Genomic DNA, 27,736 nt, shown 5'->3' with positions numbered 1-27,736 from the left:
TCTTCATTTCTTTCTTGCATAGACAGGTCTCCCTAAACACATTCTGCAAACACTCCACTGCTCTAAAGCCTATGATGGCCCCTGTAGTCTGCAGGGAGAAGCCCCAGTGTCTCTACCTGCCACCCAGGGTACCTCCAGTCCCTGCTCCCTGTCTTTCTCTACTGCCTTCCATTGCTTCTCTCTGTCTTGCCCTGTGCCTTAAGAATGTAGAATGTCTTGTTCCCTTTCCTGGGTCAAGGCTGCTCAAACCAAGTCTACCTGTCTCCAGAGATCTCCAGCTCACCTGCTTTCTGCCTCCTCCAATCTCCTCTTTCATTTTTTAAAAATTTTAAGCAGGCGGGGTGGTGGTGCATGCCTTTAATCCCAGCACTGGAGAGGCAGAGGCAGGCAGATTTCTGTGAGTTCAAGGCTAGTCTGGTCAACAGAGTGAGTGCTAGGACAGGCTCCAAAGCTCAGAGAAACCCTGTCTGGAAAACAAAACAAAAATTATTTTATATTTACGAATGTTTTTCTTCACGTATGCATGAGCATTACATGCATGCCTGGTGACCATAGCAACCAGAAGAGGCTGTCAGATCCCCTGGAACTGGAGTCACCGAGGATTGTGAGCTGTTGTGTGGGTGCTGGGAACCAAACTCTGGTCCTTTGCAAGAGCAGCTGAGCCATCTGTCCAGCCCTTCCCCCAAACTCTCCTGACACCTGCTCAGCCCTTTTCACCTTTAGTTTATTACTATAGATGTACCCGGGTATCTGGGGCTTGGCAGGAGGCATGGCAATACTAGGAACTTCCTCCTCCTGTGTATGATAAAGGTGACAGGATTCTCCAATCAATTCAATATTACTACTCTTACACTTCTGAAATGTGTACATCTCCCTCCCTGAAAACTCTAGTCTGGTGTTAGGGACCCCAAGTGGGAGTTAGGGAGGGAGGAGGGCAACACCCCCTCTCTGTATAAGGCCATCTGTTGACAAAAGAAAACTCGATTTGGAGGTACTTTGGATTTCTAGTTCAACCATTCAGTAACTGTGGGGTTTGGCACAAATCAGTTAGTTAATTTCTGTGACTCTTCATTAATTTTCCTTTGAGACAGGGCTTCTCTAGGTAGCTTGGAACTGGTTCTGTAGACCTGGCTGGCCTTGATCTCATAGAGATACACCTGCCTCTGCCTCCTAAATGCTGGAATTAAAGGCATATGACGTCACTGCTCATAATTTTTAAAAAGGTTTATTTATTTATTATGTATACAGTGTTCTGCCTGCACGTATGCCTGCACACCAGAAGAGGGCACCAGATCTGGTTATAGATGGTTGTGAGCCTCCATGTAGTTGCTGGGAATTGAACTCAGGACCTCTGGAAGAGCAGCCAGTGCTCTTAACCTCTGAGCCATCTTTCTAGCCCCCCCCCTTCATAAATTTAGTGAGCAGGATTCATTATTTTAAAAAAGGTGGAGCCAGAGACACAGCTCAGTGTCTGTGACACAGTGGTTAAGAGCACTTGCTCTTCTTACAGAGGACCTGGGTTTAGTACCCAACACCCACCTGGTGACTTGCAACTGTCTGTTATTCCAGTTCCAGGGATCCAGCGCCCTCATCTGGTCTCCTGAGGTCCAGGCACTCATCTGGTACACATACTTACATGCAGGCAGTATTTTATGTACTTACATGTACATAAAATAAAAACAAGTCTTACAAATAAATAAGGGCTGGAGAAATATCTTGGCAGGTGAAGGCCCTCACTGGTTGCCAAACCTGAGTCAAATCCCCAGATCCAAATTGTTGGAAAGAAATATCCGAACTACATGAGAGATTGTAATCTCCATGGGGTCAGTGGGAATATACAAAGCCTCTTAAGGATGTGGAAGTCGAGGGAGCAGTTCTAGGAGGACACTGGCCTGGTGAGATGTTGACCTTGGCCCACAGAACCCAGTACTTGGGAAGCTAGAGCAGGATTGTAAGGGTGAGCCCCAGAGGGTTACACCATCCATTGGGAGAAGCCTGACTGCAAGCTAGACCACGCCTTCAAACACAAAACTGGAAGAACATAGAAAGGTTCATGAAGGGTTCATGAAGCAATCCATGAAGGGTTGCTCCAAGAGAGGAATTAAAGCCACGCCTCTTCCTTGTAAGCATTTTGAGGAATCTGATGGGATTAGATGGGGAGGGATTCTGGCACTCGGGAGCCAAAGAATACCATAGGTCACAGTAAGGGTAGCAGCTTACAGCCCTGCTCCAGGCAAAGGCTTCCCCAGTGTATCAGCTCTGCTCTGGCAGTGGAGGACTGGAGGGCTTCCCCTGTGAAGTTGTTGCAGTTCAGGTCTACTCCCTGGGAGAGTGGAGAGCGGAGGGTAACAACTCCCTGCCATAGGAAGGTTTCCCCAGTGTTACAGCCCTGCTCTGCTCTGCCCAGGGTCGTCTCTGCTCCAAAAGAAGTTCTCACCCAAACCTCATTCAAGAGATTTATTGGGAGGGAAGAATCCAGGACAGTGGCTGCCTCTGTCAGGGTGGAAGAAGATAGATAGACAGTTACAAGCTGAACAGACACAGGGTTTATATAGGAATTCTTAGAGTGGGGTGGAGATTTCCAGAGTGGGGATTGGTCAGATTTCAATCCCTGATCTCAGATTGGCTAGATCTTCTGCCCAGGGATTGGTTGGTTTTCTGCACAGGTTCAGGGTCCGATTTGGTTCTGGTTTCAAGGCCAAAGTCTGTTTCTTTCACTGGTCCTTTTTAGCCTTTTGACTCTAATTTTAGGGCCAGGTTGTATTTCTTTCACTGGCTCTGATTCCAGGGACAAAGTGTTTCTTTGGCACTGGTTTCAGGGTCAGGGTACATTTCTTTGCTTCTGGTTGAGGGGCCAAAGTGTGTTTCTTGGGCTCTGCTCAAGGTGTGTTTCTTTGGCTGACCCCTTCTCCCTACATTTATTCCTGACAGGTCCCCTCCTGCCCAAGGGTCTCCTGGGAAAATGCTGCTGTCTCTTGCATACCAGACCCAGGCAATTTTTTTAAAAAAGGTTTTGATATGAAATTGAGGGGAATAACGTGAAGACGAAAAGGGGCAGAGAGGGGAGTCAGGTCACTGCTGTTAAAACCATGCACACGCGCGCGCACACACACACACACACTCACATACACACACATATACACACATATACACACACCCTATCTGCAAAGTGAATCCTTGGGTACCCTCACACCAATAGCGCGCGCGCGCACACACACACACACTCACATACACACACATATACACACATATACACACACCCTATCTGCAAAGTGAATCTTTGGGTACCCTCACACCAATAGCGCGCGCGCGCACACACACACACACACACACACACACACACACACACACACACACACTCACACTCCCTACGTGCAAAGTGAGTCCCTGGGTTTTCTTCAGCAAACCAGAAATGCCTACGTTGCAGATACCACAGATGAATATGCATGTCGCCCATGTGGCAGGGAGGTCCTGAGGTAGCTGCAGATGGCTCGGGCAAGGAAAGTGCCTGCTGCCCAGCCTGGCGACCTGAGTTCTCCAGGACTCACATGGTGGAGGACGAGAACTAATTCCATAAGTCCTCTGAACTCCACGTGGACACCACACACATCTACACATACACATTAATAATTTAATGAAATAAAATTTAAAAGAGAAACGTTCAGGTTTTGGGCCTAAGAACGCAGAACAAACGCCAGGAGACTGAGAGGCGAGGGAGAGGAGGTGATGGACAGCTAGCTAAGCCCTCCCGCCCGGGTGGGTCCTTGTCACAGGGTCACACACCTCCACCCCGGGGCTCCGCTTCGGCTCCTCCCTCTCCACGCTAATCTGGTGCTGCGGGCTGGCACGGAGGCTGCACTCAGGCCCCGCCTAGGTCACAGGTTCCGGCTGCCCGCCCGTGGCAGAAGGTGCCGAGCCTGTCACGGTGACCTCGGGCGGGTGCTGTCCCAACTCCGTGCGTGACTCCGCCCCACCCCACCCCACGCGCGTTTGTCTTCTCCAGGGAGCAGCAGCCGCTCACACCCGAGTCCTCGGGTCCTCCTCGCTTGTCCCCGGCCCCGAGTGTCCGGGACCCCATGGAGCCCGCGCACAGAGCGTCCCCCGGGGACGGCGCTGCTGAGGCGCTGCTGAGCGAGCTGGAGCGGCAGGTGCAGGATGTGGTGCGGGCGAGCTCCTGGTGGGAGCGCCGCGGGGTGGACTGCGCCATCCTCGCTCTCAGCCTGCTCGCCTTGCCGGCGGGTGAGACAAAGGCGCGGGCTGCGGTTGGGGGTGGTGCAGGCTGGAAGGGAACCTCGGGACTCTAGGATCCCGGATCCCGCTTCCGTCTCCAAAGTCTAGTTGAGGGGCGTCCACCCCATGTCCCGCTGGAGGTGGGACAAAGTCCGACGCTTGAAAGTGGTGGACGAAAAAGTTGCCCAGGGAGTCCTGAATGGATGGGGAAGGGGGTGGTGACAGGCAGAAGGGAAGAGCATGTTCTACGGGGGCGGGGTGAGTGGGAGGGGGATGGCAGAGATGGGCAGAGTGGGACTGAAGAGGCAGTCTGCACCTCCCGGGATCTAATGGCTCTGTGACATCCACTCCCCATCTCTGCTCCTGCTGGGGCTCAGGACGGTGACCTGGCAGAATGTGGACAGCAGAATATCTTGGCAAGCCCACGCGGGATTTGTGTGTGTGTGTGTGTGTGTGTGTGTGTGTGTGTGTGTGTGTGTGTGTGTGTGTGTGTCCCAAGTCCTATAGAGAGAGGCAATCCACCCCTCTCAGGCCCAGGAACTTGCCCTCCACAGACCCTTTGGCTCGGGTTTGGAGATGTGTATTGTGCACGTAGGTCTTGACCTGTATTTTCAAAAGATGGCCAAAGACCCTGATTCCTGGTCCCTCCGCTTTGCAGGGTTCCTGTGCCTACGCTTCCATAATGTCCTGGCCTTTGCCACTGGCATCACAATCTTGGGCGTGTGTCATTACACTCTCACGGTCAAGGGCAGCCACCTGGCCACTCACGGTGCCCTCACAGAGTCCAAACGCTGGAGCAAGATCCTGATGATTTTCTTTGTGGAGGTGAGCCTGGCAGGGGTGGGGCAGGCAGGTGCTGGGCTTCTGTGTGTCCATCCGCACCGGCAGGCAGCCGCTGCAGTGGGTAGGTGGATCCTAGTGTGCAGAGTGCAATACAGTTCCTCTGTGTGTGTGCGCACATGTATTTCCTAGTGTGCAGAGTGCAATACAGTTCCTCTGTGTGTGTGTGTGCACATGTATTTCCTAGTGTGCAGAGTGCAATACAGTTCCTCTGTGTGTGTGTGTGTGTGTGTGTGTGTGCGCACATGTATTTCCTAGTGTGCAGAGTTCAATACAGTTCCTCTCTGTGTGTGTGTGTGCACATGTATTCCTCCAAGCCCTTGAGAGGAAGTCGACATTAGTGAGTAACTCTACATCCTACACAGCCCTGTGTCTGCCTCTGACAATGAACTTGGCTTATCTTGTGAAAATCTATCTGCCTAGTGGCATAAACATTTCTCACATCATGTCCCTGGTCCCTGGCGCTGTAATAAAAAAAAAAAAAAAAAAAAAAAAAAAAAAAAAAAAAAAAAAAAAAAAAAACAGCATGTGAGAGAAACATGCTATACATTCAAAAGAGTTCAAGTGGAGGGCTCTTTCCTTTTTAATTAGGGGGAAAAGATGGTTAAAAAAGGAGAAAAAGGGAGGAAGACTAGCCTCTGGGGACAGGAGCAGTGGGAGAGAGGAAAGAGAAGCAGGGGAAGGGGGGAGACAGGGAGAGGAAGAGAAAGAACTGCAGGGTGGGAGATGGTAAGGGCTCTTTTAAAAGGGAACGTAGTGAATGTGCACCGCTGGAGCAGCTGAGGGTGAACCCTGTCAGAACCCCAAGGGCCAGTACAGACGCCTGGACACTGACACCTGGGCCCCTCTGGCTCTCTCTGAAGCACTAGGCCTAAGGTGGACAGTTTCTTCTGCCCAGGATGCCTGCAACTGGCCAGTCTTGCTCCGGGCTGTGTTGGCTCAGGGAAACCTCTGGGTTCTGCAATCAGGGATTATTATTTGAAGGGCAGACATGGGGGCAGCACTCCAGCTCTGTAGCCTGCTCTTTCACCTGCTGGCGGCCAAGCCACCTGAGAAGCTCCTTGTTCCTTTAGCCTCCAGGAGGGGCTCTGCTGTCTCTTCTCCCATCCCTCCCTCTCTGCCTTCCCACCTGTGGGCCCACTAGGAAGGCAAAGGCCTCTGGACAATTGTTCTTCAAGCCTCCCCAGATCCTCTGCCAAACTTGTTCTCTCTTCTACTTCAGGGGACCCTCACCTTGCCACCCAGGTTTCTTAGGAATAGCTAGGGGAGCTGCTAGCAGGAACAGGCATTTCTGGAGAGGACCCATTATTGGGGCCAGCCAACCCAATTGTTGTATTTTATCAAGTCACGTAACTCTTTTTTTTAATTTTATACAATTTTTGTTTTATTACATTTATTCGTTTGTTATGTATGTGTGTGTGAGGGGGGCATTGCACGTGCCATGGTACACCAGTGAAGGTCAGATGATAACTTGCAGGAGTTATTTCTCAGTTTTCTCTTGGGGATCCAACTCAGGTCCTTAGGCTTGACAGCAAATTTAACTTGCTGGGTGATTTTTATTTATGGGTATGTGTGTGCACGGCCTGTCTATGTGTGCATTACATTTGCACAGTGCCTGTGAAGGCCAGAAGAGGGCATCAGATCCATGAGAGTTGGAGTTAGAGGTGACTGAGCCATCAGACATGGGTGCTGGGTCCTCTGCAAGAGCAGCAATTGCTTTCAACTGTTGAGCTATATCTTCTGCTCCCTAAATCATGTAACTTTTATACAACTTTATGTAAACACACACATGTGTGTGCATACACACACACACACACACACACACACACACACACACACACACACAGGGAATCATTTCTTACCTACCATCCCCTGCCTTCTCCTCTCCATCTCCCCATGCCTTCTTACCAGCCCAGGCTTCCAAAGGGCTAGGGACATGAGGAACCCACAGGCTGACGATTCCTAGGGTCAATTTTAGGATATTTCTCCTTCTAGGGAGCTCTGGGTCTTCCCAGACTCGGAGGCACAGTTGGAGCCTGGGGTCGGGGTCTGTAATCTGCCAGGAGTGGCAGGGGTGGCGTCTGTATTGTTTGTATGGACAGCATCCCAATGCTGGGACTCAAGAGTGCAGGCTTAGTTCTGCTTGGGTTTTCTAAAGTGGTGCCGGGTGCTAGGAGCCTGCGGCAGCCAGCGAATAAGAAGTGGGATTAGTCACAGATTAACCAACTGCAAGGGGTTTGCTGTGTGGAGGATACTCTGAAGCACCCTTCTCAGGTCTCTAGAGGACAGATGCCTGATCAAATGTAAGGACTTCTGATTTCGACTGCCTGGGGGACAGAGGAGCCCTCCTATGTGCTGAGTGGCAGCAGGGAGCTGAGACACTGCTGTTGAAATGCCCTCTTAGTGACCCTTGGTAGCTCCTTCAGAACCCTGGCACAGTGACCTGTGGAACCCAGACAGCCTTAGGCCTGAGTTCTGTTTGTTGCCCATAGCTTTGTCCCATGCGAACTTGGTTCAATGACCTCATCTTTTCCTCTTTCTTTGACCCAAGTCCTTAGCAGTTCTTTAATCAGTATTTGCTGACTGTGACCTGGCATTCCACTTGGGGACAAGGTCTAGGGGAAAGTTAGCCAATGGTGTGTGTGTGTGTGTGTGTGTGTGTGTGTGTGTGTATGTGTGTGTGATGTTCTGCAGGCCTATGCCCTTTTGTGACTGGGGAGGAAAGGCCTGGGTTCCCCCATCACGTCGTGACACTGTTGGCTGTGCTGCAGTGGGCTCTGGTGAGCTGTGAGCAAAGCTGAGGTAAGTTTTGTCAGTCAGAACCTCTAATTAACCTAAGTAGGGGGGCATCTCCATTCTCCAACCTTAGAGTATGACTCTGCCTCCTCCCTAGGACCAGTTCTCAAGTGTGTGGTTGTGTGGGTCAGCCCCACCTAGCTGGCCTATGGGGCAACATCTTTGTAGCCTTTGTAGTCTCGTGCCTTGATTGGAGTCCCAGCCCCAATAGTGGTGACCTTGAGCAAGGTGGTTAATTACTATATCTGGGATTAGTTTCTTCATGGAATCTACAAGCATGACAACACTGCTTCCTCGTTAACCCTGTGAGGGCATTGGATGAGACAGTGCAGAATTCCCAGGCCTTCCACGAGCCAGTGTGGCTTTGTGTGTTCTATCTGGTGAGGATGTACTGTTTTGTTATTGTTTGTGCTTGTTAGCTGTGCGGCTGCAGAGCCTGGCAGAGTGGTGCGGGTGTTGGTGTTGGGTTGCCTGGCACAGGACAGGTTCACATGACCTGGGAACCTCAGAGGGTACACAGGACTCCTCCTGGACCCCTGGAGACACCATCATGGTAGAACACCTGGTCTCAGGACCTGGGTTTCCTTGGGAGTTCCACAGCTCCAGGCATCAGTCGGGTACCTCTGGTTTTCTTTGGTAGTTCAGTGTTTGAAAGTATTATCTTGAGGCCTCCTGGGTCTGAGCTGGTGTGGGACCAGGCTCTCTCTGACCCAGCTGCTCTGGAGAGTGGAGTAGAAAGAATAAAACAGGCCACCACTCTGGGCTGTATTCAAAATCATCTACCTCTACCCACACCAGGTGAGTTTTCTCTCAAGATTCCTTTCTGGCCTACTTGAGGAAGTTCCTACCCTGGCCTTACCCAGCATGCATTCTGTATCCTGGTTACATCACCCAGGCTGCTAGGTATATCCTTGGAGCTGGCCAGGGAAGGATGTCATGTTAGTGACCACCAGAAGGTAGACAGAGCAGGCCATCATGGTTTAAGTTCTAACCTCTGAAAGGCCTTTAGTGTCACAGCCAAGGATGCTTGCTCCCCTGAATGAGTGTGAACCAGCCATGCTATCACAGAGCTCTTTATTCTGTCTCCTCTTTAAAGCCTCCTTGTAAACTCAGCTCTCTGCTGTGGGGTGGAGCCACAGCTGATCCACTAGGAATCCTGTGTAGCTTGCTGTGTTACACAGGGGAACGGCTGTCACCATCCATGGGTCCCCTGTGGCACAAACGGTAGAGAACCCCCAGCCTAGTCATGATCCTCATATGCTTTCTACTGGCTGAGTCCAGGGCAGCGCCATCAAGGCTGTCCTCTCCGGCCCTTCTCTCTCCATCTTCTGTGTGCTTCCACCAGGACTCTGTACTCTGTCTGAATAAGGGCAGCCGCGATAGAGGTATGTTTTCTTTTTAGGTTCTGGGGATTGAATGCACGGCCTTGTGAGTAGCAAACACCTACTCCCTTTTTGATCTCTTTCCCTCTCTCTCTCTACTTTTAAATTTTTATTTAGAGGACCAATGCACAAAATACACTGCTGCATGCAGACTTTCAAGCCTTAAGATGATTACAGATTCATAGAATATCTCAATGTAGGGCAGAGAAGCCTAGTGGATTAGATCGGTCATTCCTGTCTCATTCCAGCAATTATATTTATGTCATTCAATAGCAAAACCAAGGAAGCTGATGTTGGCACTTGTGTTTAGTTCTGTGCCTTTTGTCACACGTATAGTTTCTCGAGATGCACAGTCCCTACAAGTGACAGGAACAGGCTATGGGGATGAGTATTTGCCATGCAGGCATAAGGATGAGAGACTGGATCTCCAGAATCCCATACGTGATGGGTGGACTTGTTGGCCCACCTGTAAGTCCAGCTTCAGGAGGCACAGACGGTGGAACCCCCAGAGCAAGCTACAAGCTCTGGGCTGGACACACACACACACACACTTGAAAAATGGGTTGGTGTGGGGAAAAGCGACTTGGTCTTTAGTATCAGTGGTGCAGAGGCTGGGAAACCCTGAAGGAATTTTGGAAGAGCAGCTGGTCAGTTGTCTGGAGGCCACTAGATTCTCACAGGGCTCCAGGTGAAAGGGGCCAAGAAGGCCCACATGTCAGGCAGAGGAACCAGTACTTTGTGTTGTAGCCGAAGAGGTGTGCCATGAGAAAGAGCTTAAAAAGTCCAGCGGTAGTCAGGCATGGTACCACACACCTTTCACCCAGCACTTAGGAGGCAGAGGCAGGTGGATCTCTGTGAGTTTAAGGTCAGCCTGGTCTACAGAGTGAGTTCCAGGATAGCCAGGACTACACAGAGAGATCTTGACTCAAACACGAAGTCTGGGGCTAAGTTTTCCTCCTGGGACATCAACCAAGGAATTAGCCCATGCTGTTCTTTTATCATTTCCTCTTTGTTTTATTTTCTTCTGTTACATGAACAGGAGCTGGGGCTGGAGCTCAGTTGGCAGAGTACTTGTCCAACGTGCACAAAACCCCAAGTTTAATCCTCAGTGCTGCATAAAACCAGGCCTGGTGGTTCACACCTGTAACCAGCACTAGGAATGTAGAGGCTGGAGTCTCAGGAGTTCAAGGTCATCCTCAGGTATACGTGGAGTTAGAGACCAGCTTGGGACTAGAGACCTTGCCCAAAGAAACAAAAACTACTTTGCAGGATTAAAAAACAAGTATGAAATTAGAGCGCAATCTAAATTGGGTTGAACTAGGTGGCTCTGCTCGTTTGATTTGTGGTAGATGACGCAGGAAACTGGCTGGAGGCTGTTGGTAGAGAGGTCAGGAGGAAGGTATGAGGGATTGCAGGGCCAGGCTGGGGTGCAGGGAAGGGGGGTGCAGGAGGATGTTGGCTGGGTGCCATCTATCACACGACGGTGGAGGGGGTGGGGTGGAGGAGTGAGAAGGGTCAAGGGCAAAATCCAGGTCTCCAGGTGGAAGCCAAGGCCATCATGGGGCCACTTCTGAGATGGGCTAGGAGTGGGGACAGCAGTAAGGGCAGGGTTAGAAAGAAGGGTGGTGGTCACTGTCCCTCAGGCAGGGGTTCGAAGGTTATGGTCAGCCTGGCTCCCTTGCTTCCCTAAGAAGCCTTTGGCTGTCCCAGGGACTAGGTGGTCCCTTCCCAATTCTGAGGGGTGGTGCCTCAGCAGTAGGGTTTGTCAGTCAAAACAACTGGAAACGTGAGCTTCAAATAAGCCAGCAGTATTCTTTTTTTTTTTTTTTTAATGAATATTCCCAAAATGTGACATGGGTGTTACTGCAGTCTGGGCTTTCACATGCTGCGGGTTCAGGGAATGCAAGTGCCCGAGGGCGGGTCCTCAGGGTACTAGGAATGAACAGAGGTGTGACTTAACCACTCTTAGGATAAGAGTGAGGGTCACAGAAAAGGACCCTTTGAGTTTTGTCCTGACAGCAGTGGGCTTGCTTGGGTCAGAATGAGGCATGCTATGGAGTTCAGTATCGTTCACGCCTGTCCCTGGTATTCCCATAGGCCTAGCATGGAGTCCCCCGCCACCCCCCCACCCCTACCCCCACGTCAAGTGCTGCAGGATGCGGAAGTGAGCAAAAAACTGCATGAAAAAATAAATCAATGAGAGTTTTGAGTGCATCTCTTGGTAAAAGAGAACTGGCCTGGGGGGAGAGCAAGAAGTTACTGCCAGGTGCCCCAGAGATGGCTCAGGAAGTAAAAGCCACTATCCCGTCCTAGTGACCTGAGTTTGATCCCTGGAACCTACATAAAGGTGGAAACAGAGAACTGACTCCACAGAGTTGTCCTCTGACCTCCTCACATGCATCATGGCATTCGTGTGCACACATGACATAACACCACACACACACACACACCACACACACACACACACACACACACACACACACACCACACACACACAACACACACACACATACACACACACACCACACACATACACACACACACATACACACACACACACACACACAACACACACACACACACATACAACACACACACACACACACACACACACACAACACACACACACACACACACACACACACACACACACACACACACACACACACAACACACACACACAACACACACACACACACACACACACACACACACACACACACACACACACACACACACACACACACACACACACACACACACACACACAACACACACACACACACACACACACACACACACACACACACACACACACACACACACATACACACACACACACACACACACACACACACACACACACACACACACACACACACACACACACACACACTAATAAAACAAAAGGAATTAGCTTCTTCTACATGGGACAGATCCCCAGGGGTGTACTGTGAGGACTGGTGCTCAGCCCCATGTGCCCTGCAGTCTCCCTGCCTCATAGCAGCTGGCCTTGAGAACCTTACCCTTCTGGAAACAGGAAAGCATCTTCACTGAAGTCAAATCTTCTGGCCTGGATAAAACCCTTGAGGCCATACATCTGCATACATCTGCATAAGAAACAACCTAGCCCCTTTTTTGCATTCAGAATGATTTGCACTCCTTGGCAGAGCTTGTGCTGAGCTTTGGTGAGTGGCACTAAAGGATCCCGTGGCATACTCAAGATACTGGCTCTGTGCATACCAGTGCCCCAATGCCCCTCCAGCCTGCAGTGTGGGCTCTTCTGGAAGTGACCCCAGGCACCCTCAAACCACTCCTGGAAACTTTTCTTTGCTCCTCTGAGCTCAGGCTGCCAAGTAGTGTCATGAAGGCACAGCTGTTTGCCAGGTACACACAAAAAAATAATTGTGGCGGATTCCCACTTTATCTGCACTGATAAAGCCTCTGGGTTCTGAGAAGTTGCCTGGCTGGTGGCCAGTGGGGGAGTGGCGATCCTGGGATCCAACCTCCTTGTCCCTAAATGCTTTGCAGAGCAACATCAAGTAGATGGCAGTGTGCTACTCGGTCACGGGGGACAAGTTAGACCAGCTGGGGATGCAGAGGAGGGCTTTGGAGTGATGGGCTTGGGGAGGGCGGAGTGTTCTTGAGGCTCCTCGGGTTCTGCTTGGTTCACTTGTGTCCAGCATGGCCCCAGTACCCTTTGGGCTCCCACTCTAGGTATGCACAGCCTTTCCTGCAGAGTTCGGCAAGTTCAACCACGTCAACATGCACCATGGTTACACCAACGTGGTGGGTCTGGGGGACTCCAGCACGTGGAAGGTGCCCAGCCTCAACCGTTACATCTACATGTTCCTGGCACCGCTTTCCATCCCCATTTTAACTCCACTGGTTGCCCTCGGTGAGTACTGGACTGGAGCGTCCTGAGGGCCTGCCCCAGCCCTCTCTCCTCCCTTCCTGGCTTTGTGGACCCTGCTTGTGAAGACAGCTGGGAGCCACAGTCAAGACTGACAGAGGCAGCCAAGCTGGGTGGAAAGAACCTGGTGCAGGTCTCTCCTCCACTTACCGGCTGGTGGCTGTGGGCAGGTAACTTGACCTGCCTGCCTCAGGTTCTTCACCTACTCAAGGATGGTGTGGAAACATAAGGAGCCCACAGATGTAAGGGAACTTTGTTGGGGCTGGCGCGATGGCTCAGAGGTTAAGAGGGCTTCCGCTATTCCAGAGGACCAGACTTTAATTCCTAGCATCTGTGCTGGGCTGCTCACAATCCCCTGTAACTCCAGCTTCAGGGGAATCAATCACCACCTCCGGCTTCCATGGGCACCAGCACGCACACATGCTTCTAACAAAATCTTAAGAGTGTGGGGGACCACTTTGTGGATGTCCTGGTACAAACCACACTGTAGGTTGCAATCACTGCTGTCATGGGACAGTACCCAGGGGGAGGAGAACGGGGCTATAGAGCAGACCTTGACCTTGGCCAGGGTGCAAAGGGCAGACATGCTTTTCATGTTGTGTGGGTTCACTAGATACACCCAGGGCACCCCTCTACCTTAACACTCCTGGTCACCAGGGAGCCAGCTCATGATGGCTCCCTCTTACATCTCTGCTTGTCCCTCTGACAGAGCGTTTGAGGAAGGAAGAGCTGAGGGTGGCACTTCGGACATTGGGCTTCATATCCCTGGGCCTTTATTCTCAGTATTGGCTGTTCCTGAATGTGTCGGGCTTCAAGAGCTCCAGTTCAGCGCTGGCTTGCATGCTGCTCGCCAGATCCCTGCTGGCCCACCCCTATCTCCATGTCAACATCTTCCAGGTGAGCTCTCAGCCCCGGAGACAGGCAGCAAAGAGGTGCATCTCCAGGGTGTCTGACAGCAGACAGACCCGAGGTTTAGGTAGAGAGAGGTCATCAAGGAATGCTTTCCCCAGTTCCTGTCCCTATCCTGTGGCCATCACAGGGAGTTTGGGTTTCACCGAAGCCTTTGCCAGGTCCCGGAGAGACCCTCCCTGCTTTCTTCTCCGGCCATTCAAGGTCAAGTTTGCACATCCTCCTCTACTGTTTTGTTCAATCAGTACATACAAACACCTTCTCCACTAGGCAGGCCCCTGGCCCCTGCTTGGAGGTAAACAAGTACTTCAGTTGAACTGAGACAGGCAGATGGGATACAATGGGAAGGTAGAGTAATTGGCTGCAGATGTGCTGAGTGCCAGGGGATTGTGCAGAGAGATGGGACAGGTCTTCACCCACAGCGGGGCAGCGAGGTCTCCCTGTAGAAATGGTGCCAGCGTTGAATGCTGTTCTCAAGACCCCCACCCTGCCCCATCTCCTGCCCCACCCTTGGCTTGCCTGGTGACATTGGCTGGGCCCTCACTTTGCTCTACTTGAGCTCTGACACACAGGTAAAAGCATGTCACCAGTGTGAGGCATCTAGGGTCAGAAGAGCAAGCAGTGAGTCACGGGCATTTGAATACCAGGGCTCTGAAAAAATGCACAGGCAAAGCCCTTCATTGTCTAAATGGGGAGAGGCCCAGGCATGCGCAAGACTCAGCTCATTGTAGACTGGGCTAGCCCTGGAACTGGGCTGTAGGGTCCCACTGGCCCCTGTATGCTTGGTGTAGACAGACCCAGGGCTATCTAAGCCAGCGCAGCGTGTGACCCATATGTCTGTCACAGCACATCGGATTGCCTATGTTCTCCCCGGACAAGAAGCCCCGGCGGATTCACATGATGACCCTGGGGGTGCTGAACCTGCCACGGCAGCCGGTGCTGGACTGGGCATTCGGCCACTCACTCATCAGCTGCCATGTGGAGCACCACCTCTTCCCTTGGCTCTCTGACCGCATGTGCCTGAAGGTAGCCAAAGGCTGGGAAGAGGGGTAGGACCTGAACTCCAAGTCCCCTCATTGGCCTTTTCAAAGGTCACCCATGAAGGGCGGCCTGGAGTACAACATGGGTTTATATCAGTCACCTGGGTTTCCTAGCAGCAGTGTGACTCTGGGCAAGTTCACTGAGTGTCAGTTTCCCTATCTGTAAAATGGGAGGGGACAAGGTTCATCTTGATGGCTTTAAGGATGAGATTAGACGTGAAATTAGACCCACAGAAGATGCTTAGCAGAGGGAGCTGTTCACCCTTTGGGCTGAGGAAGGTGGGCAAGTAGTCGAGGGTCTTGTGAGGTCTTGTGAGGATGAGGCCATTCCTCTCCTCTAGGGTAGGGTAGAAGGATGCAAAAGTTCCCCTATACCTCAGCCCCCTCTTCCCCAGCAGACAATGGCTAGGGTTGGACAAGGGCGAGCTCCTGGGATGAGCAGCCTGCTACAGGCCTGCGACTCAGAGGGCTCTCTCTCCTTGACTCCTTCTCAGGTGAAGCCCTTGGTATCGAAGTTTCTTCATGACAAGCAGCTGCCCTATAATGAGGACTCATACCTGGCTCGCTTTCAGCTGTTCCTCAGTCATTATGAGGAGTTCATGGTGCACGCCCCTTCCATCACTGAGCTAGTGGGGATGCAGTGAGGGCTGGCCCCCTCCCTAGCCCAGTCCTGGCCCTCCTGCACTGCTGGCCCGGGTGGGACAGGTGGACCTGGGACATGGTGGTCTCAGGCAGACAGTGAAGCAGGGCAGAGTGTGCCTGACGTCCTGGGGGTCTCCTGCTCTGCTGGCTTTTCTGGGAGTTGAGTGGAGGTTGGGGGCTGGGAGAGGGGGTGAGAGCAATACAGAGGCTGTGCGTCCTGATCCTCCCAGACCTCAGCTGACCCCATCTCACGACCCCTTTCTCTGCTGCATCTCAGCCAGGGCAGGGCTAAGGGGGCTGGGGGCAGGTGAGGTGGGATCCTGTGCCCAGGTGGAGAGGGTACAAGGAGAAGGGCCAGCCTCCTCAGCTCAGACCTCCCTAGCGCCAGGAGCCGTACACAGCCCAGGCTGTTGCTTCCTCCCGTACCTCCCCCAGGGCCAACAGGGGGAGGTCACTTTCTGGCAGGCCCCGCATAGTTCTTCAGCCAAAGGAGCCGGTACCAGACCAGGCTCAGCAGCTCCAGGCCCCGCAGAATCAGTGAGATAAAAGTGAGTGTATTTTCAGGGAGGCGCTCCAGAGGGGAGCAAATGCCTCAGGCATGAAATTGGAAAAAGCACCTCCAGCTTTGAGCATGACCTTGGCTAGCTCTAGACAAGTCTGCTTTGTTCCATGTTTAGAAGGATCCAACCTGGGTGAATTACTGGGAGGCCGCTGAGGATGGAGGAGGTGAACTAGAACTGGGCCTGGAGGGCAGAAAGAGGTGAACAAAGGGGTGGGTGGGGTGAGATAGGAGAGTTGAGGACAAGGCTAGGCTTGGCTGTGGTGGGGAGCAACCTGGGTGAAAGCCGCTGTGACCAAACCTAGGAGGAAGCCAAGCTGGGGGACAACACCGAGATCCAGTCCAGCAGGCAACTGAGAGAGGCGGGAGCTGCCTCAGCCACAGGATGGAGCAGGGGGTTCATGGAAGGACCCAATGGAGACTTCAAGGAGGGACAGACGAGGTTAGACCGAGGTTAGACCTGCACCGGGAGGCCAGGGCAGTTAGTTCATACCCTGGCTTCTCACCTCACCGCCCCCCGCACCCCCCCTGCATTTGGCTGGTTCTTGGCAGGCCATGCTGAGCACCGTATGCACCCCTGGCTTCTACTGACTAGATGCTGGGAGCCCAAATCACGACAATCAAAACTGCCAATATAGCTAAACGTCTCCTTGGGGGCAAACCGTCCCTGATGGAGAGAGAACAATAACTGCAGTTAAATCATTGGATGGGCTACCCGGATGATGGGAGGCTGACTGCTAGCAAAGGGACCCCACGGGATGGGCAGACACCGAACTCCAGCTGCTGGAACCCACCTCTGGGGTCTAGGCAGATTAGCTGTCACTGGCCTGCAAACCCTCCCTGGCCCTCCTCTAGCAGAGACCACTGCTTCTTCCAGGACCTGTTCCTCCAGCTATGGCTCTTGGGCAGCCTCTCCTTTGGGCTCCTTCTGGGCAGGGCCTGGCCTGGCAGTGGGTTCTAGCTGCTGCTGGCCCCTGGGTGCTTCTCTGCCTCCGTATCTGCTCCGAGTCCCTTCTTCACGTGCTCTCTGCTCTTCCTTTGGAGTGTGTACTTTGTTCCCTGCCGGGAGGTTCTCAAACAGCACTTTTGGCTCCAAGCGGTCCTCCTGGGATGGGGTGGGCTTGGCCCCCGGCTTTGCTATATATACTTGCTGCTCACTGGAAATGCATTAGCAGCTCAGAAGGGGCCTTATGGTCTGAGAGTGTGATCATCAAACTGCAAATTCTCCCTATGAAAAACGCAATGTCAGGAGAGGGTCCTGGCAGCATACCGAAAGCTAATGATTAAAATGATCCAAACACACAACTAATGGCTCATTGTTATTGATCTGGGCCTGAATGGGGTACTTTCCAGGGCAGCAGCTAGAGGCCCTGCTGACAGACCTGACTATACTATGGGCGCACTAAGGAGCAAGTCACTTAGTTTCCCCAAAACGTGGTTGTCTGTTAGTCTAGGATGTGGGCTGGGAATATGGAGCTAACAATTACGAATGCACAAAGTTCTTCCAGGGCTCTGCAGCGTCCTGTGGTCTAATGTAGAGCAGTATATGGGAAGTGACGATGCTAACTGATGTTTGTTTTTGTTTTGATTTTGTTGTTGTTTTGTTTTCTTGAGACAGGGTCTTACTATATAGCCCTGGCTGGTCTGGAACTCACCTGGTGGCTGGCCTTGAACTCAGAGATCTATCGGCCTCTACCTCAGTGGTTTTTAACTTTTCTAACCCTTTAATGTAGTTCCTCATGTTGTGGTGACCCCAACCATAAAACTGTTTTCATTTTGCTACTGTTATGAAATGTAAACATGTGATATGTAGGATATCTGATATTCGAACCTGTGCAAGGGGTGTTCGACTCTCAATTGGCCCAAAGGTTGAGAACCACTGCTCTGCCTTCAAAGTGCTGGGATTAAAGGTATGCACGCCAGGCCAGGCCAGATTTTTTTTTTAAGATTTTATTTATTTATTATGTATACAACATTCTGCTTCCATGTATATCTGCACACCAGAAGAGGGCACCAGATCTCATAACAGATGGCTGTGAGCCACCATGTGGTTGCAGGGAATTGAACTCAGGACCTCTGGAAGAGCAGTCAGTGCTCTAACCTCTGAGCCATCTCTCCAGCCTCAGGTCAGATGTTCTTATCTGTCTTCTAATTTTAATCTTTACAAGTTAGAATGAGTCTTTTCTCATGTTATAAAGGGAGAAAAAAGAAGTTGAGATTAACTCACTCAGTATCATGACTGTTAAATTCAGACTCGGCATTTGAACACAGTGACTCCAGAATCCATGCTATTGACTCTCAGAGACACTGCTTCTGAATGGAAAGTCCTGTAGAGATTTTGGGTGTCTGAGCCTGAATTTCTATCTCTTTCTTCTACAAGACAGGATAATTGGTGATTTTATCATTAAAATAAATTCTTTAGGGGCTGAGGCTCAGTTGGTAGAGTGTTTGCCTAGCACGCAGTAGACCCTGGAGTCAGTCCCCATCACTGCATAGGCCAGGTGTGGTAGCACATGCCAGTAGAGGTATGTAGAGGCAGGAGCATCAGGAGTTCAAGGTCATCCTCAGCTACCCAGCAAGTACAGGCTAGCTTGGGCTACGTGAGATCCTGTCTAAAAGAAGAAAAGGGGGCTGGAGAGATGACTCAGAGGTTAAGAGCACTTCTTCCAGAGATCCTGAGTTCAATCCCAGCAACCACATGGTGGCTCACAAACCATCTATAGTGTGATCTGATGCCCTCTTCTGGCATAAAGGTGTACATGCAGACAGAGTGCTTATGTACATTAAATCAATCAATCAATCCATCAATAAAAGAAGAAAAACCAGAAAGACAAATCCCTTATGAATGCCCCTTGGGTGCTAGGCACTATGTGACGCTCTGGGAAAGAGATTCTCCCTCACAGCCCCATCTTCGTGAAACCTACAATTCAATGTAGAATATCAAATTTTGTGAAAAAGGCCAGATAAATACTTTGGGTGTTGTGGACAATGTGACCTCTGTCACAACTACTCAACTGTGCCATCAAAGTGATAAAATAGCCACAGGTACATGCTCCCAAGGCTCAGGGACCATTGTGGAAGGTGGGGACAGAAAGACTAAGAGCCAGGGGTCAGGGAGATCAGGGCAAAAGAGCGTGCCATGTCATTCCGGACATGACAGGACCGCTGTACTCATGAACTCAGAGTGGCCAGCGGCTGTCCACACAAGGTCAAGCCAGTGAAAATTTGAGCAAAGAGGGGCCTCTTAGTTAGGGTTTCTATTGCTGTGAAGAGACACTATGACCACGGCACTTACATAAAGGAAAACATTTCATTGGGGCTGGCTTACAGTTCAGTTATCATCATGGCGAGAAGCATGGCGGCCCACAGGCAGACATGGTGTTGGAGAGGGATTAAGAGTTCTACATCTGGATCCTTAGGCAGCAGAAAGGAAGAGTGACTCTGGACCTGGCTTGAGCATCTAAAACTCTGAAGCCTGCCCCCAGTGACACACTTCCTTTAACAAGGCCACACCTATTCCCAACAAGGCCACACCTCCTAATAGTGCCTCTTCCTGTGAGTCTTTTTCATTTGAACCACAAGGGGAGAAGGGTTCACAGCCCCTACTGCTAACTGAGGTTCTCCGGATAGTTGGTGCTTTCTGGGGAAGGGTAAGTCAGTTTTCTTTAAGGGTGTGGCCCCTGGTAGGTCCACATTGCCATGAGTACGTGGATATTGGATAACAGAAACTGGATTCAGTGGGTTATAAAAAAAAAAAAAGAGGACATGAAGTTGGGGTGGTGGGGTGGACCTAGAAGGGATTGGGGGAGAAACAGGAAGTGAATGTGATCAAGATACATTGTATAAAATTCTCAAAGAATTAATAAAACGTTTTAAAAAGAAATGAACACAGTAGTGGTCCAATAAAATTTTATTTATAAACAAGTAATTTTTCATATCATAAAATATTAGATAAAAATTAAGATGGCTCAGTGGTTAAGAATACTTGCTGCACTTACAGAGGATCAGAATTCAATTCCCAGCACCTACGTCATATGGCCCACAACTGCCTGAAATTCCAGCTCTGGTGGTTCCGAAGCCATATGTATGTTTTGTGGGTCACACAAAATAGGCTTGTGGGCAGCATTTGACATGCTAGAGAATGATATTTACATCTCAGTAAGAGAGTGAGGAAGTGACTTACAGGGCAGAGGACTCCTGGGATACTCACTATGTCCTGGTTCTCAATCTGGGTGTCAGTCACATCATTATACCTTATGGGCTCATAACCCATCCAACTCTGATTATAATGCGTGCACTTTTCTGTATGTTAAAATTCAATTACCAAAAATCATTTGTTTGCCTTTTCAAGACAGGGCTTCTTTCTGTAGCTCTGGCCCTTCTTGATCTGTATGTCAGGCTGGCCTCAAACTCAGAGATTTGCCTGCATCTGCCTCCTGACTGCTGGGATTAAAGGCTTACACCACCACAGCCTGGACCCCTTGCTCCTTGCTTAATTTTCTGACTCATAATTCAGCAACAAGGCCAGTCTGAGTAGAGTGATGCTGGGTCTCACAAAACAGCTGCTACTTCTTTTGTGAAAGACACATACACATATCCCCCTCCCCCAAGACAGGGTTTTCTGTGTGTCCCTGGCTGTTTTGGAACTCACTCTATAGACCAAGCTGGCCTCAAACTCAGAGAACCATCTGCCTCTGCCTCCCACTGCTGGGATTAAAGGTATGCACCACTACCTTCCGGCTAAAAATAATCTTAAAATAGTGTCAAAAGTATGAAACCTAAAACAGGGGAAGCTTTTGTTCTAGATTAAGCTCCCGAACAAGGCTCTAAAGACCAGAATAAAAACCAACATGGAGTCACTCAGCATGAAGTTCACCAAACTGAAATCCAGCCGTTCATCTGGCTCAAGAAATCAGGTGACAGCCAGACCAGTCAGGCCACTTTCAACTAGTATGATGACACTCCCGCTGCCACCTACGTGTCACAAAAGAAGCAGCATGCTGTTTTGTGAGACCCGGCATCACTCTACTCAGACTGGCCTTGTTGCTGAATTATGAGACAGAAAATTAAGCAAGGAGCAAGGGGTGCAGTTAAAAGGTAGAGCAATTGCGCAATTGCGCAAGTCCGTGGGTTCAACAAAAATAAATAAAGAGTCAGATGCTGGGGGAATGACAGGGTAGGTTAGTCTTCCGAGAAGGGAAAGAACCCTAAGGGAAGCGTTAGGCTTACTGGTCAAAGGTGACGATGAACCCTGCCCTTACTTTAATTATATTTCTAGTGCTGCGGTTGAATCCAAGTTCTTGCCCACATCAAGTAGATGCTCCATCATTCTTAGCTCCTGTCCGTGTGTAGAAAATACTGTGGGTCAGCGAGAGGGTAAAGTAGCTTGCCCCCGGGCCAGACATGGAAAGAGAACCAACTCCTGAAAGATCTCCCCTGACCACCACATACCATGTGAGCGCTGTGGCTCGCGCACACTGGCCCCCATAAATTAAATAATCCAGTAAAGTAGATGTAATAAAAATTTTAAAATAGATATTGCTTATGTTTTGCGCAAACTTTCTTTTAAGACATGTAATAATTAGAATATGAATGATTTACCTTGGTTACTGAGCTTTTTGGGTGCCTCCTTACATCCTGCCCCTTAAGGTACCCTGATCCCTGCACTGGGGGTGAAGGTCGGGATCTGCTCTCAGTGCCAGAGCGGAGTCTATTCGCGCGTTTTCCCCCATATGATGGGAAGAAAGTGACGAGAGACAAGCTCTTGAGCGTTTGATATTTCCCCTGGTCTGACACGAACAGTATCTCTGAGGCCACACCAACCCAACACCCACGACTAAAGAAAGCAGCAGCGTCTGGAGCCGGGATACCAGAAACTTCCGGGTTCTGGGCTCCTGATTGGCTGGGACAAAAATCACTCAACAAGGAAGCCATCCTATCAAAAGGCCACGGCAGCCGGGCCTTGCGTCATCAGCGAGCGACAAGGTTTACGTAAAATAAACTCCTTTCTAATTGGCTCCCTTCTCTAAGAGCAACCGAAACGGCGTTGGGGATTCGCGTTTCTGCAAACCCCCGACTTCCGGTATCTGTAGCGACTAGGAAGACGGGGAAGAAATTCGTTAAGTTTTTGAAGTTCGCATGCTCTGGGGGCGGGGCCTCGGGGGCTGGGGGCGTGGTTCTCTCCGGGGGCGGGGCTCTTTCGGAGTCCGGGGTGGAGGCTGAGCTTTCCTGGTGAGCGGGAGGCGAGGTCTGGGGCGGGCCCCAGTGATGGGCGAGCCCGGAGGCCCGCCCCCGGCGGAGTGTTCGCCCGCGCTCCGCACCTCGGAGTCGCTGCGAGCCTTCCCGCCCGCTGGTCGCCGTTCTCAGCCATGGCTCTTCGCTGCTGGCGCTGGTGGCGCTGGTCCGCGCGGCCGGGGGCCCGGCCGCCTCCCTCCAGGAGCATCCCGAGTAGGAGCAGGGCTCTTGGGGGCTGCACCAGGGCGAGGGGAGGCCTGTGGTCAGGAGCAGGGGTCGGCGCGGAGCTGAGGCGGGGCTGGCGAGGGGCGAAGCCGAAGCTGTCTGCTCTTGCGGGAGAAATGGGAGTGCAGTACCGGGGAGGAGGGTCTGTGCCATGAGGTGCGAGGCGTCCTGCCTAAGGCACGGGCCAGGAAAGGCGAAAAGGCTAGACCATGAGGTCCGCATGTGTGAGCGAGGGCAACGGGGGTGACAGGGACCCTGGTGAGGGTATGAGCGATAGAGCTCTGTGGGAAAAGAAAGGATGGGGGGGGCGGGGGAGAAGCAAGATAGAGAGGTGATGGGGACAGGAAGACGTGGGATCATACAGGGAGCCCCACAAGGAAAATGAAGTGCTGTGCAGGACAGACTCAGGGGCCAAGGGGGTCTGGCGTACTGTCGATATCGGCGTAGCACGTTCATAGGTGAGGCATGGGTTCTGGATAAAGACGGCCTCAGACATTCAGATGAAATGGTGAAGCTTTGAGGAACAGAAAAAGGAGGACGCAGGTGAGGGTGAAGGTCAAGCCGCAATTGGACAGAGTTGGATTGGGGTGGTTAGAGAGTGTTGATTTAACCTTGCTGTCCCCTCCTCTGCCCAGCCCCAGGCTTCTGCCAGCAGTTCTCCACGCAAGAGACCCCTCAGATCTGTGTGGTTGGCAGTGGCCCAGCTGGCTTCTACACAGCCCAGCACCTGTTAAAGGTAGGCCCTCTCTAGCCATTCATTTCTTACCCCAATTCTGTGGGTAGGCTCCAGCCCTTCGGTTCGCCTGATGAGGAAGGGGCTTCCAGCTCATCTAAGCTGTGTCCTTTCTACCTGATTCCACACCTGTAGCTGAGGTTCCCACCTAGGTCCTCAGCTGTGAGAGAAATGTGTTTGTCCCATGGTTGGTGGTCAGTGACAGATGGGCAGCGCTGACTGCCCCACCAGGCAGCGAAGTGGTTTTCGGTCTTGTGGGAAAGACCGATACCTCCCCTTATCTTCTTTTACATTTCTCCATCTCCAGCCTTGTACATTTCAAGGCTGCCTTGTCTTCAGCTTTGCTGACCTCACCCCAGCCTTCAGCTCCAGCCCTCCCCATGTCTGTCCATTTTCTCCTACTAAAGGCCAAGGTCTCAAAGCTTTCAGTATTAATCTTGTCAGGCAGGATCCCAAGGATACCAGATAGACGTGAAACACTGCCTCAGACCTTAAGGCAAAAGAGGAAGGGAGAAGGGCTGGAGAGAAGGCTCCATGGCAGTTGGGTTCCCAGCACCCACATAGTGGCTCACAATTCCAGCTCCAGGGACTCTGATGTCCTCTTCTGGCCTCTGCTTGCATCTTTATTCATACACACACACACACATACACACACACACACACACACACACACACACACACACACACACACACCTAAAAATAATAAAATAAGTATTTTTTAAGAGTAAGGGATACCCGGACTGACTAAGATGAAACAGTGTCTAAACTTTAGAGGGCTTGTAATATCTACAAGGCAGGGGAAAGGTCGGTTACATTGATAATGCATACAGATACTTGGAAGGTAGTGTGACCCACTGGCCTGGATTACTCAGGGATGACACTACGAAGGTCTCATGGAGACCTCTGCTGAGAAGTGACTGATTCATGACTCTGCAGCTACTTACAAGGGTAAGGGACGAAGACAGGGATGAGATACACGGAGTGAGACACCGTGGGTCTCAGGGTCTGAGGTCTCAGATTGAGGTGAAGAGGTAGGGTGAGAAGAGGGGAGGAGAGAGAGGCCATGACAGAGCTACAAGATTTGAGATCACAGGAGGGGGGTGGGTAAGACGTCCCCAGGACATCCTGAGTGTGTGTCCCGGAGGAACAGAGGACTCCAGGCCTCAGAACCTGTTCCTTTCAGAGAAGTGCAGTCGACAGGAGAGAGGAGGGTCTTAGGAATGGGTCTGTGTGTAAGATTTGAACTACTGTGAGGCAGGCTGGCTGAGAACCTTGTGCCCGGAAGGAAGACTCCCTTTGTAGCAGGATGGAGTGGGAGATGGAGACAGTGATGTCAGGCTGTTTAGGGATGCCCAGTAGGCTAAGCAGTTTGAACTTTGCCCTATGGCGTTGAAAGAAGCATGGGGAGGTTTTTGAACAAGAAATGATGTGCTCCAATGGCGGCCACAGTTGTAATGTGCTGAATGAGTGCAGTGTGTCCTCCCACTGGGGGAGCCCAGGGCTCAGAGCTTGGGCCTGACTCACTCAGCCTTGAGTATGACCCAGAGGGATGGGACGTTTTGTTGCACAGAAATGTGCAGAAGCTTTCCCCTGTGACAGCCAGTTAGCATTGGAGATGGGTCTGGCTCTGGCTGTTGACTTCAAGGCCTGAGCTCTTCATGTGTTCAGTTTCCATGGAGTTTGAGAGAGGTGATTTTGGAGGCCGCCTCTGGGCTGGCCAAGGATAAAAGAGGCAGATAGGTTGGAAGGCTGGGCTTAGGGTGGGTGGTAGAATAGGGAGAGTAGGATTTGGACAAAGGCAGAGTTGGGAGGAGGTAGCAGGACCACATCTGCCTTGAGTCCTACCTTCCCCAGGGCCTCCCAGTTCACAGAGGAGGAGACTGAGGCCCAGGTGTTCTGGGACCTACCAGGCCCATGCTATTGGTGGCAGCAAAGCCAGACCAAGCTTGTCTGGCCGATTCCAATCTCATACCCTCACTACATCTTGCAAAGTGCCCTGGGAGGACAGGCCACACGGGGCAGCTGAAAGCTGGGAATAGGCCCACTGCCACCCCCTCTTATCCCCACACAACCCAGCTAGCTGTACCCATTCTCTCTGCCCCACACACCCCAGCTAGCTGTGCCTATTCTCTCTGCCCCACACACCCAGCTGTGTCCATTCTCTCTGTCCCACCTGTGTCCCCACTCCATCTTGCTGATCCCTGTCCCAGTGGCATCATCTTGGAGACAGAGAGCTAAGGCAGGTTCTCGAACGTGGGGTCTCGGGTCACATGGCCAGCGTATCTAGAGGGTGAAGGAGGTCTACATCTGACCGAGGATTAAGCCCTGATACATGCTTGCAGCTTCTCCCATTTTCTGTTGGAAGTCCTTGACTCTGACCTTAGTTTGTCTCACTGCGTATGGTTCTCCAGAACCCTTGTCTGGGCAGGAGAGCCAGAGCCTTCTATCTGCTCGTGGGTGGTAGGAGCCAGGCTCCTTGGCCATTTGAGCTGAGTTTTCCTGCTCTGTCTGGGGAAGGGGGCTTTGTGGGGGCCCAGCCTCCCTCTTGTGCCCACCAGCTGTGCTTTTCCTCCAGCACCACACCCAGGCCCATGTTGACATCTACGAGAAGCAGTTTGTGCCCTTTGGCCTGGTGCGCTTTGGCGTGGCACCTGACCACCCCGAAGTAAAGGTGGGTGTCTTTCGGTGTGGGGGGTGGTGTTGGAGACAGTAAAAATGAGGAGGATAGATGGGCTCCCTGGTGTGATAGAGTGACCCTCGGCTCTCTCTGTGATGGGACCCAGACTCCATCCTGGGGATCACGGGGTGAGGGTGATACGGACATAACTCCCAGGAGCTGCCCTGTCTCCTAATGTTCCTTTCCCCAATGCTGCCTGGCAGAATGTCATCAACACGTTTACACACACAGCCCGCTCAGATCGCTGTTCTTTCTGGGGCAACGTGGTGGTGGGCAGGGATGTGTCGGTGCCGGAGCTTCAGGAAGCCTACCATGCGGTGGTGCTGGTGAGTGCCCGTGTGGTGGGCCCTTGGATGTGAGAGGAGGGGCTGATGGGAGACAGGAGGCTGGTACTGAGTCCTTGGGCCTGGCTGCGGGCTGCTTCTTTCCTCAGAGTTATGGAGCAGAGGACCACCAGACCCTGGGAATTCCTGGCGAGGAGCTACCTGGGGTGGTCTCAGCCCGGGCCTTTGTGGGCTGGTACAATGGGCTTCCTGAGAACCAGGAGGTGAGTTTGGGGAGCATCCTTGCTGCTCCTGACTGGAGTTAGGGCATCCCTGAGGTGTTAGAGTTTGAGGTCAAGGCAGTGAAGAACCAGCTGAGATGTGAGACATTGACAACTGTGCCAGGTGATCTGTGGAGACCTGGGGGGCAGGGGTGGGGGTGGGGGGCAGACTAGAGTGGACTATCTAAGGATAGGGCAGCCTGAGGCACAGCTGGGCCTGGCCTCAGGTGTCTGCAGATGAGACTAGCCTGACTAGAGCTAGGGAAAGGGACATGCTATCAAGACCTTTCTCCTCCAGCTGGCACCGGATCTGAGCTGTGACACAGCTGTGATTCTGGGACAGGGGAACGTGGCTCTGGATGTGGCCCGGATCCTGCTGACCCCACCTGAGCACCTGGAGGTGAGGGTCAGTCAGCGGCTGGAGGGGTGGAGGTGGGAGCGCACTGAGCAGAGAATGCCCCAGCAGGTGGGGTTCAGGCCTCATCCCTCCAAACAGCCCAGTGCCTGTTTCCTCCGGGAGCCGGGCAGATAAGATACCTTCACCCTCCACTGTGCCACTGGACATGTGCACACATGTCCTCCCTGTTTGGAACATCTGGACTGACCTCCTGCTAGTCCAGAATTAATATTCCTCCCTCTTTTCATTCTTGGAGTGACTGTTCCTTCTGCCAGGAGGTCTTCCAGGCTGCCTTACGTAGGTGTTTCTTCTGTAGCACGGTCTCAGTTACTAGTGGCCTTTACATCCGCAACCTTCCTTCACTACATGTTTACATTCTGTGATGAGATTGGATTATTTGTTTCCCCACAAAACAAGAACCCTGTGGGGTTCTGAACTAGCCTGTTTGGCTCACATAAATTGCTCTTGCACCCTTAAACCCCTTGTGGAAGCATCAGAGGGAATCCTGTTACCTAGGAGCCATTTGCAGAGTTGGCATCAATGCTCTATGTGGCCACCAGGGGGAGCAGCGGTATAGTTTTTTGGGCTGTTGGCTTTCTCTGGTCTGGAGTGGGA

The 27,736-nt window shown here is 51.7% G+C and overlaps 2 protein-coding genes across 2 annotated transcripts in view; both read left to right on the top strand.

The window, feature by feature from the left end:
• The first annotated feature begins 4,076 nt into the window (after positions 1-4,076).
• Fads6 (fatty acid desaturase 6) lies at positions 4,077-15,767 on the top strand. The gene is made up of 6 exons (XM_027425729.2): positions 4,077-4,239; positions 4,889-5,055; positions 12,966-13,146; positions 13,871-14,058; positions 14,917-15,096; positions 15,605-15,767. Exons 1-6 carry the CDS (start codon positions 4,077-4,079, stop codon positions 15,752-15,754), a joined length of 1,029 nt encoding a protein of 342 aa, XP_027281530.1. The 3' UTR covers positions 15,755-15,767.
• A 6,808-nt stretch (positions 15,768-22,575) lies between these two features.
• Fdxr (ferredoxin reductase) overlaps positions 22,576-27,736 on the top strand; it is an 8,259-nt gene continuing 3,098 nt past the window's right edge. Inside the window, exons 1-6 of the mRNA XM_027425733.2 lie at positions 22,576-22,758; positions 23,406-23,506; positions 26,079-26,174; positions 26,384-26,506; positions 26,614-26,727; positions 27,023-27,124. Of these exons, the coding sequence (XP_027281534.1) occupies positions 22,680-22,758; positions 23,406-23,506; positions 26,079-26,174; positions 26,384-26,506; positions 26,614-26,727; positions 27,023-27,124 (615 nt within the window). The 5' untranslated portion in view covers positions 22,576-22,679. The remainder of the gene's footprint in view (positions 22,759-23,405; positions 23,507-26,078; positions 26,175-26,383; positions 26,507-26,613; positions 26,728-27,022; positions 27,125-27,736) is intronic.

This window comes from Cricetulus griseus, chromosome 7 (genome assembly GCF_003668045.3).
Source record: "Cricetulus griseus strain 17A/GY chromosome 7, alternate assembly CriGri-PICRH-1.0, whole genome shotgun sequence".
In the NCBI taxonomy this organism is placed as follows: domain Eukaryota; kingdom Metazoa; phylum Chordata; class Mammalia; order Rodentia; family Cricetidae; genus Cricetulus; species Cricetulus griseus.
This window is presented reverse-complemented; position numbering and strand designations above follow the sequence as displayed.